At 44.1% G+C, this 22,236-nt stretch overlaps 1 protein-coding gene across 4 annotated transcripts in view; it reads left to right on the top strand.

Moving 5' to 3' along the window:
• The window catches only part of GPC1 (glypican 1), a 315,629-nt gene that overhangs the window by 147,922 nt on the left and 145,471 nt on the right, over window positions 1–22,236 (top strand). For all 4 annotated transcript variants that reach the window (XM_053305191.1, XM_053305194.1, XM_053305192.1 and 1 more), the window contains exon 2: window positions 4,099–4,257. In XM_053305191.1, coding sequence (XP_053161166.1) covers window positions 4,099–4,257 — 159 coding nt within the window. The remainder of the gene's footprint in view (window positions 1–4,098; window positions 4,258–22,236) is intronic.

The raw sequence follows: 22,236 nt of genomic DNA, 5'->3' as shown, positions 1-22,236 counted from the left end.
CGTGTGCCATCTACCCTCAGCCTCTGTGGCTTTAAAGCTGGGGCTGGGCCAGGGACTGAGGAAGGGAAGAGGGAACATCTTGGCAGGGCAGTGACTGTGTTTGGGCTTCTGCCCCACCTCTTTCTCCAGGCGTGTGCCATCTACCCTCAGCCTCTGTGGCTTTAAAGCTGGGGCTGGGCCAGGGACTGAGGAAGGGAAGAGGGAACATCTTGGCAGGGCAGTGACTGTGTTTGGGCTTCTGCCCCACCTCTTTCTCCAGGCGTGTGCCATCTACCCTCAGCCTCTGTGGCTTTAAAGCTGGGGCTGGGCCAGGGACTGAGGAAGGGAAGAGGGAACATCTTGGCAGGGCAGTGACTGTGTTTGGGCTTCTGCCCCACCTCTTTCTCCAGGCGTGTGCCATCTACCCTCAGCCTCTGTGGCTTTAAAGCTGGGGCTGGGCCAGGGACTGAGGAAGGGAAGAGGGAACATCTTGGCAGGGCAGTGACTGTGTTTGGGCTTCTGCCCCACCTCTTTCTCCAGGTGTGTGCCATCTACCCTCAGCCTCTGTGGCTTTAAAGCTGGGGCTGGGCCAGGGGCGTGAGCCTCTTGGCGTGAGCCGAAGGGCGAGAGCACAAGGGCTCTTGTCCTTGTGGCTCTCAGCCGTGGGGCGAGCTGCCTGGAGCCCTGAAGACCTTTTCCTTCTGCCTTGAAGATCCATCTTCCACCAAGCAAGAAGTCAGCAGGGACTGTATGAGTCTGGTCTTGGTTTTAAATTAAGCCAAGTAGCCGTGGTGGAATAGTCTGGGGGGATGTGTCTGGGAGAGCAAAAAAGTGGGTCTGGAGTGGGGGCGGCAATATCACGGGTAGCGGGCAGAGGGAGGTATGGCGGTGGGAGTTGGGCAGGCCGTTACAGGGGAAAACGGTCCAGGCAATTGAGGCCTGTTCCTTTTTCCGGCCCTTCCCCCAACCCTCTGACCCTAGGGAGCTCTGAGAACACTCCTTCGAGGATTAGGGTGCTGCTGCTGAATGCCAGGTCAGTTAACGCAAAAACATCTCTCATCCACGATTTGATTGTGGATGAGCGTGCTGACCTGGTATGCGTGACGGAGACCTGGTTGGATGCGCTGGGTGGTGTTGGTCTCTCTCAGCTTTGTCCTCCAGGTTTCCAGATCGTGCAGCAGCCCCGCCTCGAGGGTCGGGGAGGAGGCGTTGCGGTCATCTTTCGAGAGACCCTCCCCGTTTCCAGGTGCCCGGTCAGGCAATCTCAGAATTTCGAGTGTTTGTCCTTGAGGGTGGGCCTCCGAGATAGGCTGGGGATTCTGCTGGTGTACCGACCACCCCGCTGCACTTCAGTCTCCCTACCTGAGCTGGCGGGGGTGGTCTCAGAGGTGGCCTTGGGTTCCCCCAGGCTTATTGTCTTGGGGGACTTCAATGTCCATGCTGAGGTCCCCTTAGTGGGTGCGGCTCAGGATTTCATGGCCTCCATGGCAACCATGGGCCTGTCTCAGTTGGTATCGGGCCCTACCCACGTGGCGGGACACACTCTGGATCTGGTTTTTGCCGATCGGGAAATAAATGATCTGGAGGTGGGGGAATCTGAGATCACTCCCTTGTCATGGACAGATCATCACCTGGTGGGGTTTAGTTTGACTGCTCCGTCTGCCCTCTGCAGGGGTGGTGGGCCGATTAAGATGGTCCGCCCCCGGAGGCTTATGGATCTGCTTGGATTTCAGACGGCCCTTGGGGAGTTTCCAGTATCCAGAGCTGGTGACCCTGTCGAGGCCTTGGTTGATCTCTGGAATGGAGAGATGGCCAGGGCTGTTGACACGGTTGCCCCCAAGCGCCCTCTCCGGCTTGGTGGAGCCCATTCTGCTCCTTGGTTTTCCTCAGAGCTTAGGGCGATGAAGCAACTCGGACGACGGCTGGAGCGACGCTGGAGGAAGAGTCGTCACGAATCCGATCGAACACGGGCTAGAGCCCATTTTAGGGACTATGCCGTGGCGGTGGGGGCGGCGAAGAAATGTTTTTTCTCCGCCTCCATTGCGTCTGCTCAGTGCAGGCAAACAGAGCTGTTTCGTGTGGTGAAAACATTGCTCCACACATCCCCCCGGACAATGGGGGAGGAGTCATCTACGGCTCTTTGTGATCGGTTTGCCTGTCGCTTTGCAGATAAAGTCGCTTGCATCCATGCTGACCTGGACTCCAGAGTTTTGGCAGTTCCGGCAGACGTGCCTCTGGTACCATCTGGTCCCGTTGTGTTGGATTCTTTTCGGTTGGTGCGGCCTGAGGATGTGGACAAGATCCTGGGCAGTGTGCGGGCGACTTCGTGCGCTCTTGACCCTTGCCCTTCATGGCTAATAAAAGCTGCCAGGGAGGGGACAGGTAGATGGCTGGAGGTGATCGTTAATGCTTCGTTAAGGGAGGGCAGGATGCCATCGTGCCTCAAGGAGGCGGTGGTAAGACCTCTATTAAAAAAGCCCTCCCTTGATCCCTCCAACCTGGACAACTATAGACCTGTGTCTAACCTCCCCTTTTTGGGCAAGGTGATGGAGCGTGTGGTGGCGTCCCAGCTGCAGAGGGTCTTGGATGATACGGATTATCTGGACCCTTTTCAATCTGGCTTCCGCCCCGGGTATGGGACTGAGACTGCCTTGGTCGCTCTAGTGGATGACCTACGCCGGGAACTAGACAGGGGGAGTGCGTCCCTGTTGGTTCTGCTGGACCTCTCGGCGGCGTTCGATACCATCGACCATGGTATCCTTCTGGGCCGCCTCTCGAGTATGGGAATCGGAGGCACTGTGTTGCAGTGGTTCCGGTCCTTTCTTGAGGGGAGGGTTCAGAAGGTGGTGCTGGGGGACTACTGCTCGGCCCCGTGGCCGTTGGCCTGTGGGGTCCCGCAGGGATCGGTCCTGTCCCCCATGCTGTTTAACATCTACATGAAGCCGCTGGGAGAGGTCATCCGGAGATTTGGACTGAGTTGTCAGCAATATGCAGATGACACTCAGCTCTATCTCTCCTTGTCATCTGATCCTAGGGAGGCGGTGGATGTCCTGAATCGGGGGTTGGAGGCCGTGATGGGTTGGATGTGGGCTAACAAACTGAAACTGAATCCGGATAAGACGGAGGTACTGTTGGTCAGTAGGAGAGCCAATCGGGATGAGGAGATTTTACCGGTTCTGGATGGGGTTGCACTCCCCTTGAAGGAGCAAGTACGCAGCTTGGGGGTACTACTGGACCCGGCTCTGCTTTTGGAGGATCAGGTGGAGGCGGTGGCCAGGGGTGCCTTTGTACGGCTTCGGCTGGTGCGCCAGCTGCGTCCCTTTCTCGAGAAGGCAGATCTGGCCACGGTTACCCACGCCTTAGTCACGTCGCGGCTGGATTACTGTAACGCGCTCTACGTGGGGCTGCCCTTGAAGAATATCCGGAAACTACAGCTAGTGCAAAACGCGGCAGCGAGGGTTTTATCCAGAGCTGCCCGTTGGGAACATATCACTCCCATTTTGAAAGAGCTGCACTGGCTGCCGGTTCGTTTCCGGGTCCAATTCAAGGTGCTGGTTTTGACCTTTAAAGCCCTAAACGGTTTGGGCCCAGGGTATTTGAGGGACCGCCTGCTCCCAAGGGTTGCTGCCCGCTGGACGAGGACATCTGAGGGGGCCCTGCTCCGGGTGCCGACAATGAGGGAGGCCCGGTTGTTGTGCACTCGGGACAGGGCCTTCTCTGTTGCTGCCCCCAGACTCTGGAATGCTCTCCCAGTGGCCATTCGTTCCTCGGACTCCATCACGGCTTTTAGAAAGCTTTTAAAGACTTGGCTTTTTACCCAGGCTTTTACATGATGGTTTTCTACTGCAGCTTCTCTGTGTTTCTATTTGTTGTATTTGTTGTGTTGTTTTTATTCCTGTTTTTATATGTTTTTGTACTTTTAACATGATGTTTTTATTGTGTTTTTATTGTATGTTTTTAACTTTTGTAAACCGCCTTGGGGTTATCTTTTTAATGAAAGGCGGTATATAAATGCAAAAATAAATAAATAAATAAATAATACTAGTAGAAACTACTTGCGTGCTAACTTCTGTAACATGACATGACTTTCAGTTTATTTTTCTCTTTTTTCCTTCTCAGGTGAACACTTGAGGATTTGCCCACAAGGCTACACATGCTGTACCAGTGAGATGGAGGAGAACTTTGCCAACAAGAGTAGAAGCGAATTTGAAGCCATGTTGAAGGAAGCCACTCGCTCAGTGCAAACAAACTTAACATCCCAGTACAAGAGCTTTGATGGTAAGTAAATCAAAGGCTTGACTGGTTTGAGCTACTAGCTGCCCTGACCTTTCTACCTGTATGTCTGTGCACATTTTGTAACATAAACAGAAGTTTAAATGCTTGGTGCAAATCCAAATCCTGAGTAGAATTCAAGGGGATGCCAAATGTTGTCTCCAGTTTCTGTTCCATGTGAGTGGCTTTTTTAAAACCACCACCTCTTTGGCTGAGTTTCTTATTTATCTTGCTCCCAAGGGATTTTGTGCAGAGCAGATACAGCAAATCTTAAGGCCAAAGGAAATGGCTGGTTTACTGACAAAACTGTGTTGGCCTACGACTCTACACAAAGGCTGAAGTCATAGTAATTCTTCCATATCACATAGTAATTCTTTGAAATCACAATAAGCTGAGAGCCAGTGTGGTGTATTGGTTAGTGTGTTGGATTAAGACTGAGGAAACCAAGGTTCAAATCTCCACTCAGCCATGAAGCTCACAGATAAATTCTGTGACAGTCACTTCCGTTCAGCCTGCCCTGCCTCACAGGATTCTTTGTCTTCTTCTCCCCACCACACAAGGGGAGAAGAACCACATATGCTGCCTTGAGCTCTTTGGAGGAAATGCGGAATAGAAATGTAGTAATTAAATATTTGAATATGGGGAAAGAAGCATTAAATGGATGGCAGAGAAAAAGTGGAAAGTTCAAAGTGTGAATAGAGACTCAAAAGAAAGAAGCCTGGATTTTAGAAACAGACAGCCAAGATGAAAGGCTTACTTTCTTGAATGTCTAGGACAATACAAATGCACATAGATGGTGAAATGGCAGCTACCTATTTGGTGCTGATGGCAACCAATCACAGTATTTCTAAAGGCTATTTGAAGTTTTAAGATTTAAGGTGTGTAACTAAAGCCAGGTCCCAACAGGAAGAAGGGTAGGGTGTGTCCCAGTGGGAATCCAGAGGCCCATTCATGTATTATGTTCAACACTCATACAATAGTGTAGTATTATTATTATTTTACACAGTCAGACAGGTGTTATTGACTGGTTTGTTTTATCCAGACATCGAGTTCTTCCCAAGGACCTGGGATGTCAGAATTTTGTTATCAATATTGTTCTTGTTATTATTATAGATATAGTCGCAGAATATAGGCTGTTCCCAGTAATGTTGCTTTTTGTAATTGGCTGATGGTGATTTCTGTGGCCCCTATGGAGTTGAGGTGCTCTTCAAGTTGTTTTAGAATTGTACCTAGGGCGCCAGTTACCACTGGGATGATGATGATGATGATGATGATTTATTTGATTTATATACCACCCTTCCAAAATGGCTATATGCTGCTAATCTCTCCAGTGCCTAAAGAATTTAGTATGTATACACACACATATAGATTCTATGCAAGCCCCTAGGCCTGTGAGGGTGCTTCCTGCTCCCATCACATCTTTTTCAGTTTGCTCTAACTACTTTTCTGATCAGTGTTTGTATATTATTTACAAAAGAATGTTGATGTTCTGGAATATTGAGAAGGGCATCTTTCAGTGCAAAACAATTAAGTCCTCCAAAATAACTCATTAATTTCATATCTTGGTCTGTGGACCAACATTTACCTGTATATATAATACAGGATACCCAAACAAATTCAGTCTCTTGCCATATAATGTCATTAAAAGCAGGATGTCCCATATAGTAAATGTACTACATACCAACTATAAATTGCCTGAAGTTGCCTGATAAACTATAAATTGCCTGAAACTCAAGACCTGCTTTTATCTAATAACTAGTGATTAGAGTTCCATGTTTTGTGCATCTGTTTTTCCCAGGCCTTTAGAAAATAGTCTTGTTATTTCTCTAGGATGTATTTCTCTAATGTTTATCTTGGCCCTGAAGCAAGGTGTGTGTTCAATAAAACAAGCAAGTAAACTTTATTGAGCCACAATGTATAAATCCTTGCTTCTTGGTGGCAGCCATAACCTCAGTTGAGCCCCCTGGGCCCGTGAAGATGTTTCTGCCTCCCATGACATCTTTTTCAGTTTGTTTGTTTTTTAACAACTGCTACAATTGGTATTTGGCATATGATTTAAATGGGTTATTTATGATTTAAGCAATTCATATCCTGGTTTTCTGGGACTAATTTTCCCAGATATATTTTACTTCTTTTTTTAGGTTTGCTAGGTATTTCAGATACAAAGAATCTGATACTAGTGAGTGAATTAATTAATTAAGTAAGTAATTCACACAATCAAAAACTGTATTCTATTCCAGTATTGGAGCTGTATGTGTTCCCAATTTTCAGTTGTGTGGAAGCAAAGTAGGAAGAAAACCTGGGTAGAAGTGATTGTGTGGAAGCAAGGTAAGAGGGAAGGTTACCCAGGTTTCCCTCCTACTTTGCTTCCACATAACCGAAAACTGGGAGCACATACAGCTCCCAAACCAAGGTAGAACACAGTTTTGATTATGTTAATGACCTCAATGAATATTTTATTACAGTCCTTGACAAGTACTTAAATGCAATAATAATACAAGAGATTACAGGGATGCAATACCCCTCAAAACTAATAGTAACAGTACTATAAAACATTCTGCAGATGTTATTGCTTAAGTAACACATAAACAGCAATCACTCTTATCTTTATCTCAATCTATTATCTCATTGGCCAAGATTTATTGGTGGATTCATATCGCAGCAACACAAAATTTGGCTACATTATAGGTCACCTCAAATCCTGGATAAGATGGAAGAGACATAATTCATCTTCACCACCTGGCATATTATTGAATAAGGGAAGGATTAAAAGTACTCTTAAATCCCAATACTAGTAGGTGAATTTTGGAGCGGAGCTTCAGAAAACTGTATTTTCAAGACAAATTATGTTGTACAACCCATGGCTCCCTGTCTAATTCCAGACTGTACATTCAGAAATGCCATCTGGCATGGTCTTCTTAGGACCATCTTTCTTCAGAATACAGCTGGAAGATCACCTGCTTCAATGGTGCTGCATATTGAGACCCCCTGACATCTACAAATTTAGCAGATCAAGGAAGAAGTGTAGGCTAGAACCTTGTTCCCTGTTCTCAAGGAACAGAAGGGTGATTTCAATATATCAATCCCCAGAAGCCACACATGTCCTTATTTCAGCCCATGCTTGTCTCCTGCCTGCATGCTTAGCAAACTGTAAGTGCACCAGGGCAGATTAGTGTCCTCGCAACACAATCTGAGGATTGCCATTTTATCCAACTTTCCCCCCAGAGAATTTCTCTTCAGCATCTTGTTTGATGTTAAGCTCTCAAACCATTGTCCTTAATCTCCACACACACACCTTCACTCTATATTTGAAAAAAACAACACAAAACCAAAAACATTTTACCAGTATGAAAGTGGATTCCAGTAGGGTATATGGTGTATATTCCTGCATTTTTAGCTGAGATTATGCTATCTTCTATAAGTGATCCATTTTAATAGTAATTGAGGCACGTTTCAACATTCTGGAAATATACACAATTTAGAAGTGTCATAAATATTCAGCAAATGGAGAAGGCACATACTTCTTAAAATCCATAGAATCATTAGTTAGAAAGAATCTACTGGATCATATAATTTAACAGTCTTCTGTCATATGGCGACTTGAGATGTGTGTGGACCGGAGAAGTGGGTGCACAAAGAGAGCACTATTTTTTCTGACAGGCTTGGATGAGGGCATAACTTCCATTAGGGAGCTTGGGTGATAGAGAGAATCCTAGGCAACTATTCCACCAATCTTTCCAAATCTCAGCATGCTCTCCAGTATACTAGAAACACATTTATTTAAGGGTGAGTACCAAGTTACAACAATTAATTTAAATGGATCCAATACTAGTGGGTTAGATAGATGGCTTAAGAGAAAAGGTGGGCTATAGAGAAATAATGTCAGGAATAAAACTGCCAAGGTTTCTGTGCAAGGTAAACTGTTAGCTCTTGGTTAAATTTTAAGAGCAATAATTAAAATCCAGAAGCAATTTAACAGCAACTCCTACAATTCTTATTTTTAAAAAGTGAGATTTCCAAATCAATTGACAAGGCAAAAAAGTAGGAAGCACAGCATGGTATGAATTTGTTTTCTTTAAAAATAGACAGAGTGTTTGTCCCTTTCATTGCTCCCCCCCCCACTTTTTTTTGTTACTGCTTTGTTAAATGAACTCAGTTTATACTGAACAAAAAAATGAAAAGGGGGAAGGGATACAGAATGCATTCAGATATTATTATGGCTTTGGTGAAATGGGTGTGAAAGAAGGACTTTGTAAGTATCTTTTTAATTGGAAAGAGGTAACTGCCTTCCTACTCATATACATAAGTGGCAAATAGCATGCCTTGTATGTAGCTAGAAGTCTTGTCTCATTGCTCAGGTTATTCTGGGATGAAAACGGTGAATTAAGAGCCCCTTGTCTTGAAATGAATTGCTAACTCATATGCTCCTTGCAGCCTCTGATTCACTGCTTGAACGTGTAAACAAATTGGAAGGTGAAATTAGACCAGACCATTATTATCCTAGGACAGCTATTAGTGTAAACAAGCCATCTGTAAGTACAGTTAGATAGATCTGTCCTGCTTTCTTGGTTTTCAGTTGCAGTCCCACTGCAGCACCAAAAAATAATATGCTTTTGGAGTAATCAAGTATGTCCAGTGTAGCAGGCATCGTGGTGGTTAAAAGCTTTGTGTTTGGTGGAACATCTCCAGTATGCATAGGTCCCCACAGATACATAGGAAGCTGCCTTATACCAGGTCAGACCATTGGTCCATCTAACTCAATACTGTTTACTCTGACTGGCAGCAGCTCTCCAGAGTTTCAGGCAGAAGGTTCTCCCAGCCCTACCTGGAGATGCCAGTAATTGAACCTGGGACATTCTGCATGCAGAGTAGATGCTCTACCATGAAGCTACAGCCCTATCCTCATCTTTACTGTCTGCTCTGTGTCTAGTTTTATGCTGCATAACCATTTTTCATGTTCCCACTACACCACACCTGATAATAGAACCTCTTGGGGCAGCAGCAATGATACATCCTATGATGTTGCCAGTGTCATGAATCTGTTTCTGTTACCAGCACAATCCCACGAAATGCTTCATACTCCCAGGTGCCGGTATCAAACTGTCAAATCATTAGTATTGTTCAAAACGTTTCTATGTCGAAACATTTCAACTTGAAATGAGCTGTTTCGAGTGTCTTGAGCTCGAAACAAAATGCCCTTTAAATAAAGGGCCTGTTTTGAGCTTGGGACAAAACAACCCCATTTCAAGTCAAAACGTTTTCAATGTTTTGAGCACAATTTTGGATGCCCGTTTTCCCCTTGCTGATGGGTTTTCTGGCACTGGCTTCCAATTGGCTTTCAATCCTATGAGGTTTGGGGAAAATGTTAAAAAATATATTTAAAATTGCCCACTTTCCCATTTCTTCTGTGGATTGGGTGGTAGGTAGCACCCATCATGCCCTATCAGCCAACACACTTGGGTGTCCCTAGGAGCTACCCATGGGGAAGTGTGGAGTGTTTCGAGTTTCCCCATTGTTCCCTATGGCCAAAACACTCAAAACGTTTCAAGTTTTGTTGCATTGCAACAACCGATTCGACCACTGTTTCAACAAAACATTTCAGCTGTCTGCATTTTGTTTCAAGCTCAAAACAAAATGCTAAATCCATTTCATGCACATCCCTACAAACTATTATTCATTTTTTAGATGACTCTGGCAAAGGAAGGAGGGGAATCTTACTCGTGTCACAGAGGTGATAATTTCTCATGCAGTCATTGATAGGAGTGCATGGACTGTCAGAGGCATCACAGCTCAAGGTGCCTGTTGTATGAGCCAGCCCCTCCACACTGGGGCTGCACACTCAGCAGCCATGACTTCTGTGATGGTAACAGCCCAGGTGCGATGCCAGTCTAGGCACTCGTGTCAGATTGTTTGAACTTTGTTCATCCCCACTTCATATTTTTCTACCAACAATATGAGTTATTTGACTAACCAGAAATAACTGGTGGGTGATACTGTGAATCCCAGATGTTTTCAGTGCTCTCAACCATTAAAACAAATTTTAAGTTGTGTAAATCATCCAGAGGACACTTTGGAAAGCTACTTCACAGGGGCACTGACCTCAAGATGCCTTAGACCTCAAAATATGTACAATTTCCAGTGCTGCAAATTAAGAAGGTACCTCTTTTTAACACCACAACAGTGAGAAGAAGTACCTCCTTTTAACACCACAACAGTGAGAAGAAGCACTGTTTATCAAACAATGCTATGAATCTGCAAAAAGTGGCAGGTATGCCCTCTGCTGGTACTTGACCAAACTTTATTTCTTCAGCTGTGCCATGTAAGTCAGTTGTCACTGAGTGCTTAACACCTTTCAAAATGATATTGACAGTGAGTTTATTCAGAAGTGCAGGACTTTGGTGGAACTTACTCCCAGAGTGTGCTAAGGACTGCAGTATTAATGATTGCTCATGACTTTAACTATGTATAGCTTTGCCTAAGCACTTTCTCTTCCTGTATTCAGGCAGACATATTCACAAATTTGAAACTCCTTCATATTTGCAGTGTGCATGAACTTTAAAAATTGTTTTAATAACAGCATTTTAAAAAATGACAAACGGTTACAAACATTATGTACAACTGAGTCATACAAAGATATCAATCAACACAAACACAGGTTTCATTTATACAACATCGTGTTTTTCTTCAAGGAAGCCTCATATTACATATCACCACAAGATATAATTTAGTTCTACCCAATTACTTATCCTAAGGCCATATCTTGTTTTGCAGTACTGGAAAAAACTATCCATCATTCATCCAGCCAATAATCCATTTCAATAAAATGTTTAATAGTTTTGTTTTGCTCAGAAATGTTAGCTGAATTAGTTAAAAATCTGCCCTACATACAGAAAGGTAAAATAAAAGGTTTTTGAGAGAGAACACGAAAACGTAGGCTGTCTACACACAATTCCATCTAATTGCTCTTAATTTTTTCAGTCTTAATGAATTGAATCAATGAGTTATGATTCAAGGTAAAGTGTGCCATCGAGTCGATTTCTACTCCTGGCACCCACAGAACCCTGTGGTTTTCTTTGATAGAATACAGGAGGGGTTTACCTTGCCTCCTCCCGTGCAGTATCAAATGATGCCTTCCAGCATCTTCCTATATCACTGCTGCCCAATATAGGGGTTTCCCATAGTCTGGGAAACATACCAGCGGGGATTAGAACTGGCAACCTTCTGCTTGTTAGTCAAACATTTCCCCACTGAGCCACTTAAGGTGACTGAGTTATGATTAAGCACCACTGAAATCAATGAGGCAAGTTACTCATGACTAAGTTAAGTCCTATCAATGGGGCTCAGTCATGACTAGGTATCTTTGGATACGACACACTGTATGTAATTATCTGGTACTAACAGCACTGACTTACGTATACTTATGGAGAATTTGTCCTGCTGTGTACAGTGGGGCTTACTCTCTAGTTGGGTATGTTTTAGGATTGCAGCCCAAAAGTAGGGTTATCCTTTTTATTTGCGAAGTGATGCTTCTGGGGCTTGTATACTGTAGCATGTCATTGTCTCCCACACACAGGAAGCATACAGAGTTAAAAGTGATGAATAAGAGAAGAGTGTGTCAATAGGAAGTGACAAAGTGGGGCTGCAAATGGAACACAATAAGACTATTCTTATGAAATGAATCAAAGCTCAATTGTCCAGCCTCCCGCCCCACCTCCCCCTTTCTTTCGCTGTTTGCAATATGGTACTGCACCACTCTTTTCAAATACTTGAGTGCAGTTTAGTTGCAATGGCTGTGTGACAGCTGATCTTTTGCAGACAGCCAGGAATCTTGAATTTTCAAAATTATTTAGTTCTTTTCAGGAAATATTAATGTGGAACTTTAAAAGTTAGTCCTAGTTGCTTTAAGAATTGGAGTAGTTTGCCGAGTGGAAAAGAATTTACAATATTTGTAAGCTGCTTTTTTCGCCTGCTGTATACTGCAAGTATGTGTTTCTAGCAGACTGTCTGCCAAGTTGTTTGATGACATCTGAAAGGCTTGTTAGTTTTAAGTTGGTGAATGAATATATTAATAAACAAGACAAAGAGAACAACTGAAATCATTACTGTGGCATTTTATTTGGACAGTTACATATTCTCTAAAAACTGAATCACTAATTCAGATGGTGAGAGGAAGGAAGACTATGTTGGAAGTTGTCATGAACTAAAGATTAACTATCTGACTATTAATAAATGACTCTGTTTCAACACTCATGCATCAGATTTCAAGTCCCAACAAATGCTGCTTTGTGAAAGGAATTCATTTACATTAGCATGCCATGTCAAACACACAGCATTCTTCACTATAGTCATTATATGGAGGGAATTCAGGTCTTCCAGTACTGTAGACATGAAAGATTAAAGATAAAAGGATCAGTACAAAAATAAGAATCTCAGTGGGCTTCAAATGTCATATGGTATGGGCAAGAGATTGTAGAATTTTTGTTAAAAAAAATTGTAATGTAATTCTTTGCAAAATTTAAAAGAGGAGATAAAGTAGATAAACCAAGATCTTCTGTTGGACCACAATCTGTTAACATGGGTCTTCTTGGAACTCCCTAAAACAACACAACCTAGAGACAAATAGGCTGTATTTTAGAATATAAGGAAAGCCCTGCTGGATGAGGCCAAAGTCCCATCTAGTCCAGTATCCTGCTTCATGCAATGAACAATCAGGTACAGCGGGGAACCCTGCAAGTGGGGGGAAAGAGGGCAACTGCCCCCTCCTGTTAGTGTTGTGTAGGACCTGGTGTTTATGGGCATGATCCCTCTGATCTTGATGGAAATATATAGCTATCCTGTGTAGTAGCCATTGATAGCCCTATTCTCCATGAATTTGTCTAATCTCTTTTAAAAGCCATCTAGATTTGGGACTATCCCCACGTCCAATGGCAGCAAATCCCATAGCTTACCTAGACATACTGTATATTGATGAGTATGATCTTGGTGCACTTGGCGTATAAACATAAATAGCTAAACACACAGTCAGGAGAATTGCATGATGCTCCTGCCTACTCCTCTTAATTGTGTAACATCCAAACTGCCCCTCATAGTTCAGAGGTATCTATGTTATATTGCATTTGTGCCCGTGAAGCCTTGGGCACTGGCTGGCTGAGACAGTGTGAACTTTCCAACTGCTTGCTTGACAATGCTGTCTGTAAACATGGTAGGAAGCCATTCTGGTCCATCTGAAAAATCCAAAAGCCACATCTAGTAATACTTTTATTAGGACCATTCGAAGTGACACACAAGCAGGCTTTCAGGTTCTCCAGAATTCTTCAACAAGCAAGATGTTAAGCAAAGCAAAAAAGTGGGGTAGGGAAGCTAGGTTTCTTGTAGCAGGTGCAAAGTCTGCAGTTTAGCAGACTTAAGAAGGATTTTAGGAGGAGTTAATGTCGACTTAATTAGATTAGGCTCACAAGGTGCTACACTGAGATGACTAATAGAAATATACCCATGACCCATATCTCTATCTTGGCGCTTCTCTGCCGGTTAGCCCGGGTTTTTGTACCCAGGCTAAAAGTGACGGAGGAGGGCACGCACACACCCTCCTCCTTCACCACCTGGTTGTGTGGAAGCTCGGGCTACTGGCAGTCTGAGCTTCAGTAGAGCTGGGTGGAAGGAGCACCTGGAAGCATGGAACTCTCCAAATGCACTGTGCTCCTTGTGTGGTGCTTTATGGTATACCGGAGGACTTCCTCTTCCTTCCAGATCCCAGCTCTGCCAATCGCCACCATGCTGGTCATCTGGGCGTGTGATTGGCAGAGCCAGGAGGAGCCTCTGGTCGTCTGGGAGCAGGCAGGTAGAAGCCTGCTTTCCTGCCCTCTGCCTCCCCTCCCAGCCTACCAGTTTGGTCATGTGAATGTCCTTTATCTCTCCATGATCAGAAGGGATTTTCGGGCTGATGGGGCTGTAGGAAAAAGCATATTCCTCTTCCCTCTAGCAAAAAGCTGCATCCTTCTGAGTCTAGTGGGATGATTAAGAAATGGGAGCAAGATACTGAAAATTACCAATTGACTCGCATTAATCTTTCAAAGGTTTCAGTTTAATTAAACACAAGTTATGCATTCCAAACCCTTATTACATGGAAGCATTTTTAAATGTACCCCAAACCAAGCAGACTTCCTAGCTTTATCATGTTTCCTTTTCTCCAAAACATACTCAAAGGTTTGGAATTGAAAAGTCCAATTTTCATTGTAATGGCCTGTCTTAAAAACATTCTCTTCAGTTTTTGCAGGTGTAAAACTAACTTGGCTGATCCAAAACACAATTCGACATGACCTTTCATTATTGTAGTGTGAAGGAAAAACCTGTCCATGACACTACTCCAAAGGAAAAAGCAGTTTGGGAAATCCATGGAATTAACCAATAAATCTCCACAGGCTGACTTGACAGCCTCTAAGATTTCTAACATATAAACTGTGGGAAATTAGCCATTCCTTCTCAGGTATGTCTGAGCCAGGGAGCTTCATATAATTGTCCTCCTAGCTATCCCTTCCATTGCTTGAATGGAGTAGCTCAGCAAATACTGCTGAATTTTAATTAATTTATTAAACATACATTGACCCAAAAGATAGGTTGTGGTTCTGTGATTCTGGTTTTTGGGAGCCCATATAACTCCCTTTTCAAGAAATTGGTTCTTATGTTTTCCAATGTGGGAGCAGGTATTCTAGGGGCACAGGTAATGCACTGAAACATTTCCCAGCCTTCTCTGCCATTAAGAGAACTGAGAGGAATGCCATTGTTAGGTGGCACAGACTCTGCTAGAGCTGTGGTGCTGTGCATGCTTACCTAGGAGTTAGCCTCACTGAATACAATGGGACTTACTTGCAAGTAAACATTCATAGAATTATGCTGTTTATTGTTGGGAGTTTTCCTCTTTTGTTAACACGCAATCATGTTGCCTGGCTGATCTGTTTTTAGGTTGTTTATTTCATCTGTACTCACTGAGTTACAGAGATTCTTAGATTGTTAGATACAGAATCTTCAGTATTAATGGTAGCAGTAACTACTTTCAAAAGGAAAGATACTTTGACCAAAGCTTGTTTAAGTTCTCTGATCTCCTCAAATGTCTTATCTGCCAATTGACGTACAATGCATGGGACTTCAATGAGAAGCTCTTAAGAGCTGGATGAAGATTAGAGATCTTAGAGCAGGATTGCTCAACTTTAGCCCTCCTGCAGATGTTGGTTTACAACTCCCATAATCCCTGGCTATTGGCCACTGTGGCTGGGGATTATGGGAGTTGTGGTCCAAAAACAGCTGAGGGGCCTAAGTTGAGCAGGCCTGTCTTAGAGCAACAGGAGTGAGCTACTTCTTCCAACCCACACCCTGAATACTGATAGGATCAGGAATATCACCCATCCCCATAAAATTCTTCAATAAAACCCCGGCATCAAATTCCAGAGTATCCAGATCCATAGCATTTTGTATTTGGATTACATCCATAGCCTTCTTCAGACATTATAAATTTGTTCCACTGTAGCTGTATACAGCGGGGTGAAAGGACAGGAAGTCCCACTTCTACCATATCACTTATCCATGTGCCCCACTGCTCACACAGCGGGGCTTCCTTCCCCTGATTGTGAGACTAGATTGGTCCAGTCTCACAATCATGGGAGTGCCTGCCATCATGGGGAGGGCTCTGCCCTCTTCAGCCAAGCCCTGACAGCCCTTGGGTCCTTTCATTAGTGGTAGGAAGGAAGTGGTCCACAAAGCGGAAGTGGAAAACTGGGGGCTGTGGTCCAGGGAGCCAAGAGTTGCTAGGTGAACACTCTAAGCTTGGACAAGCTTGCTGTTCCTTTAATGGTTGCATAGAAAATGAACTCTGCATGTTCTGACTTCTGTCATTACAGCACTGTGACCCGGCAATCCTAAAGTGTTAAGAGGGCCAAGAAACAGGGAATGGGAGCTGAATTTCATGTATTTGCTGTAGGCTTCTAGTTCAATAATAATTATAGTGGACCAGCTCCTATTTTGCATTACAGTAATAAAGGTAACAAAGCAGTCATTTTTGCACAGAGGAAAGGGTCAGGGCTATTATGATAATGAACAGATTGTTTCATTCTTTCCATGGAGCAATCTTTGGAGGACATTTCTGTCAATTTTTAAACCACCAATGTGCATTTGGCCACTTCAGGCCTGATGGTCAGGACGGTAAAAATATCATGACACGCTGAAAACTAAAAATTATGTTGCAGTGCTATCACCTGTTTCTCATCTCCCTTGTCAAAAATCACAAGGAGCGTCTGTCCACCCCAATCGTACCCACCACACTAGATGGCTCATGTACTATGCAAGCAAAGTGGCATCTGAGAAAGTAGCCCACCGTTTGACTCTCCCATGAAAGCCCTGTAGCCTAAGGAGTGGATGGTCTGCGTGACTGCAGCTGTTCAAAGGTAGCTTCAGAATCAGTCAAGTGAATTCATCTTGTTTTCTTGTGCCATGGCTGTTTGAGAAGCCGTTTTTGAATCTTCCAAACAGTGTGTGCTGTCCCACAGAGTGGCAAGTCTGAGGCTTATGTCTGAGAAGTAAACAAAGCTCTGAACAAAGGAAAAGCTCCCTTTATTCCTCTTGGAAGCAAGGCGATAGGAAACCTTGAACAGCCCTGCTGTTTGTATGTCGTGGAGGGGGGAGGGAGATCCACCTTCAGAAAACACAAACAGAAGTGATTTATGATGATCCTGCTGCTGCTGTTTTCAAGAGGAATCAGACCTTGGCAAAGAGGCGGCTCTTTCTCATGCAGCGAGCAACAGCATCCCTCTCCGGCTCTGTATTTATGGTTTAGCTGAAATGGGGCAAGGTGTCCATCAAAAGCACATTCCAGAACTTGGGGAGATTAAACCTGACAGGTAGCAGCCTCAGGGAAGCTAAGCCTTCTATTCACCTGTAACAGCTCGAGCACTTGGAGGTTTCCTTTCCCCTTACAGCCCCTCTTCTTTCCATTAAAGCTGCCAGCTTCCATTGTAGGCTTTTGGGCATGGTTTTATATGCTTATGCGTGCGCCTGTGCGCGCACAGCAGTTTGTTTTAAAGGACGACACGAGCATAATCTTTCTCTGCTGAATGGATGAGAAGGCAATGCTTTTGGGTTCACTGGACAAGGAATAACAAACCTAAAACAGAGCGCCAAAACTGACATGTATCATGAGCTGCTGTGCTTATAATAACTGAAATTTAGGTCGGAAGAGTAGAGTGTTTGCTTCTAAACACACTGGCAGAGCAGATGTTCCCATGTTGTGTCTCAAATGAATCTGCGGTGTTCAGACATCAGTGGAATGACATCTGTTTTGGGACTTCAAATATAGCTCAAGCTTTACTGTGATATACGGTGGCAACGAAGTTAATGAAGTACAGTTTGTTGTTTCAGAGGACAGCATTGGTCGATTTTGCTTTAATGTTCAAGGGGGGACTAATGTCGAAATCCCTTTGAAACTGTCTGCTTCAGAGACTATACGGTCAATCAGCCCAGCTTTGATTATAAAAGCTTGATGTTCCCAACCATCCTTGAAAAAACATTATGATGAATAAGGATACAATCATACAACTGACTTGGATTCCAAATTGTAAAGTGAGATTGGAACAGCTAGATTCTTCCTGCATCCCACTTCCAGAAATCCTGTTACCCTAGCCAGGTTCTAATGCACCAGATTCCTATAAGAGTAATTAACTCCAAGATAAAGTTCCTCTCATTCCCCTGCCACCGCCACTGCGCCCCCACCCCCCTGCGGTCTGTTTAAGTGTTCCTGGTGCTTGCTGCAGTGAAGTCTGTATAGTGATGCTTTCTTTAAAAAACTGTTAACTTTTTTAATTTTAACTGCAGTTAAAATTAAAAACTGTTAATTTAAAACATTAAAATTAGTAAAAAGTTAACTGCTGTGTTAAGCATTGAGAAACCTTATACAAAAGTTTTGAATTAAAAAAAAAAAAAAAGCCCAGTGTTATAATCCTTGTATTGACTCTAACAATATACCTATGAGGCAGGCCAGTGTTCCCATTTTACATATTCAGAGCTAAATTTTGATTGAAACTCCTTAGCTGACATCCAGACTAATATTGCATGCACCAAATAATGTTGCTTACATGCTATGGAAGAAGGAAATTGTTTTGTCAGTCTCCCTTTTTCTCTGCAGGCCTCTGTACCTCCTGAAAATATGACCCTGAGGGCTGTAGGACCCTCAGGGACACTTTTAGGTGACATGAAGGGCTGTAGAAGGAAGGGCGGATCAGTGTGTGGCATGTTACTATTTCAGATCCACTGCATCAGAGGTAGGATCAAAATTTAGGTCCCTCAGTCCAGTTCTAACATGCTGTCCATAGGAGGTGCAGAGTCACCATTGTGCAGATGGATCCAAAGAACCCAGCCGTCACTCCCTGTGGAGCTAACTCACCCAACCTAGCCACACTCCCTGTGTCTGATGTCAAACACAGGGGGCGTGGCCATATGCAAAAATGGGGGTGTGCAGCCCCGTTCACAAAGTGCTTCAGCCAGCACTGGGTTTCCAGCCTGGCTGGGAATGCCTTTTCCTGCCTCAGAAGGCAAAGACACCAATTCTGAGCCAGGCCATGTGGCCCCTTTTGTAAAAAGCTTCAACCAGTCATGGGTTCCCAGCCTGGCCAGGAACGCATCTCTCTGCCTTTTTAGGCAGGGAAAGGTACTCCCAGACAGGCTAGAAACCCAGTGCTGGTTGCAAATGGGGCAGTGGCTAGGGCGCCTAGGGGCCACCACTGGCAGGTTACACCCACTCCGCCAGCAGCTTCCTACACACCTGCTCCATAGGATTATACTGTTTCTCAGAATTGCCACGGTATTGCTGTACTGCAGAACCAGAAAGTTCCATGAGCCACTGGAAGTTTCTCTTCTTTGCGATTTCATTTCTGCAGAGACACTTAATCCTTGTAGGTTCTTGCACACAAGAGAATCCAAGTGTCCTGGGGTAGTATTTTCCAGTCAATATTTCTGGCCCATCTTCAGATGCAACACAAAGTCAATATAAGCAATACACTCGCAATCTGGTGGACTGTTCAGGTGACAAGAATTGATGAGAGGCAGCGTCAGACAGAAAAAAAAGTTAGTGGAGAAAACTGACCAGGCTTCAGCAGTGCCTGCATTAGAATCCAGATGGCTTGCTCCAATTAATCAGAACTTCGCTTTGAATATGTGAACAAGCCATTAAAGTGTAATCACACTGCTTAATCAATTAATTCCTGTAACCCTAGTCTTTAATCATTGGATAGCTTTGACTTGACTATTTCCAAGATTTCCAAACATAAAGGTAGTACTGCCTTTATTATTCCTTGGTTTTCATGCAAAGCTTCAACCTGAAACTATAAAATATATAGTCCTACATCCCAGTGTGCAAAAAACAACAATAACAAAAACTGAGGTGCAGGACTTCTTTTATTCCAGTCTCCAATATGTGTCACTCTTTGGGTCATTCCAGACCATGGGAAGTGGGGGGAGTGTGGAACCAAACCTGATCTTGTTTACAGAAGTTAACATTTGCAGCATTTATTGCCTTTAAGGCAACTCCTTGTAGCTCTGGTTTGCTGGTACAATCCAAACCTGGAATAGATTAATCTTTTTTTAAAGTATGTATCAAGTGCAAGAAAACCCTGTACTTACATCTAACACAAAATCTATTAATTCATTTACATTTTTATTCTGCCGTTTCTCCAAGGAACTCAGAGTGGTACACATGATTTCTAGGAACATAGGATGCTGCCTTATACAGAGTCAGACCATTGGTCCATCTAGCTCAGTATTGTCTACCCAGACTGGCAGCGGCTTCTCCAAGGTTGCAGGCAGAAATCTCTCTCAGCCCTATATGGAAGATGCCAGGGAGGGGACTTGGAACCTTCTGCATGCAGGCACTATTCACCCTCCCAATTTTATCCTCACAACAGCCCTATGAAGTAGGTTAGTATGAGATATGGTGATTGGCCCAAGGTCACCTAGTAAGCTTTATGGCTGAGTGCAGATTAGAACCTGTATCTCCATGGTTCTAGTCAGGGGCGTAGCAAGGTTGGAGTGGGCCCAGAGACAAGATTTTAAAATGGGGCCCCCCCACTCAAAGTCCAGGGCCTCCGCACACCCCAGGCCCCCAAGGATTTAAGTCTGATATTCCAAAATAAGTATGCTGCCTGGAAATACATTTCACTGAATACACACACGCACACGTCACAATATATAGTGATATACATTGAGTACTATACATTTGTTTTACTTTTAATGCCTAGAACACACTAGAAAGATGAATGATTAAAATGGTCCCCTCGCTGCAGATTAGCCAAGGAGACTTTCAACCATGCAGGGTGAGCCTATGTTTGTTTTCTCAGAATTCTGAACAAATTCAGTCAAGTTTGATTCCAGGAGGTTTTTCACAGGAGGCTTTTAAAGCCCTTTAACACACATCTCCTCTGGAATGGAGGTGCTGCATTCACATGTTGGCCAGATTTATCCTGAAGTCCCTGCAGGTTATTGGGGAGCAGTTCACACACAAGAAAAATAAAATAAAATAAAAGCAGAAGACATGCTTCACAGTTCTCACTCAGACCTTCTGGGTTGCAAAACAACTTGAACATAAGTGCATTTATAAATGAATGAATAAAATAAATATAATACTGTTTCTTCCAGAAGTTTTTGTAATTTTCTGCCATGAAACAAGCCACTTATAGGACTTTTTAGATAGTTTTTTTAAAGCCAGCAAATTTTCCAAGCTGTTTAAAAATAAATATTCAGAGACTTCTCAGTCCCTCCCCCCCATATCAAAGCCCTATGGCAAGCAGATCCCTATATATCCGGGTGGGGGTGGGGGGTGGGGAAGGTAACCACAAAAAGGAGTTCACACTCTACCTGGCAGCAGGGGGTCTTCTGCTGCAGAGAACAGTGGAGGCCTCTCTGGCTGCCTCCTCCTTCCTGGCTGGCTTGGGCCCTACTGGAGTTCAGGCTTCACAGAGGCCTACACCAGACCTCCGTGGAAGCCCCGCCCACCCGCCGATCAGCTGAGAGGCGGGAGAAAAGGAGCTCTTTGCAGCTTGTCTGCTGCTTCGATTGCCGGCCAGGAGAACAAGCTGGAGAGACGGCGAACAGGGCAAGTGGCTGAGGGGCCTTGGGGCTGGGCAGGGGGCAATGGGAAGTCACGTGAGGTGCCTCTGGGGGGCCCCTCCAGGCAGTGGGGCCCCCAGACAACTGTCTCCCCTTGCCCGATCGTTGTTACGCACCTGGTTCTAGTCCAATCAAACAATTTGTATTATTCTAGACTGGCTATGCAATCATGTCCATCTGCAATGCAGACCAGATGGGGATCATCACTAGCAGAAAAGTAGCACTGTGGTGGGCGCAGGTCAGATGTCCATTGGATGTATCCCTGATCTCTCAGTTTAAAAAGCTGTTATGCTATTGTGCCCTTGCAATGCATCTGTATTTAGTAAATGAAGCACCTTGAGGAGGTTTTAACAGTAATAGGCAATGTGGCTCTCCAGTTGTTGCTGAACTGCAACTCCCATCATCCCCAGCTGTAATAAATTGTGGTTGGGGTTGCTAGGAGTTGTAGTTCAAAACAAAAGCATGGGTGATCACGGAAATACAACCAAGCAAAACTGTTTTGCCAGGAGTTGTAGTTCAGCAACATCTGGAGAGGAAGAGAAAGCATGTGTAAGAAGGAAAAAGAAAATCCAGCAATGAACTGTAGTCTTGTACCTCAACTAATTCTTGTTCACCTGTACTCTTGTTTAGTGAGGGGGAGTGTACTTAGGTCTTTGGATCCACCCAGAAGAGATGGGAAGGGTTGAGGGTTCAATTTCCATACAGTGACAACCACCTGGGCACTTTCCATTTTAATTGCTCAACAGCAGCAAAATTATTTATTTATTTATTTATTTATTTAACTTTTATACCACCCAGACTTTCGTCTCTGGGCAGTTAACAGTGATATAAAAACAATTAAAA

Source organism: Hemicordylus capensis, chromosome 3 (genome assembly GCF_027244095.1).
Source record: "Hemicordylus capensis ecotype Gifberg chromosome 3, rHemCap1.1.pri, whole genome shotgun sequence".
In the NCBI taxonomy this organism is placed as follows: domain Eukaryota; kingdom Metazoa; phylum Chordata; class Lepidosauria; order Squamata; family Cordylidae; genus Hemicordylus; species Hemicordylus capensis.
The sequence above is the reverse complement of the archived record's forward strand: the minus strand, read 5'-3'. Positions and strand labels throughout refer to the sequence as shown.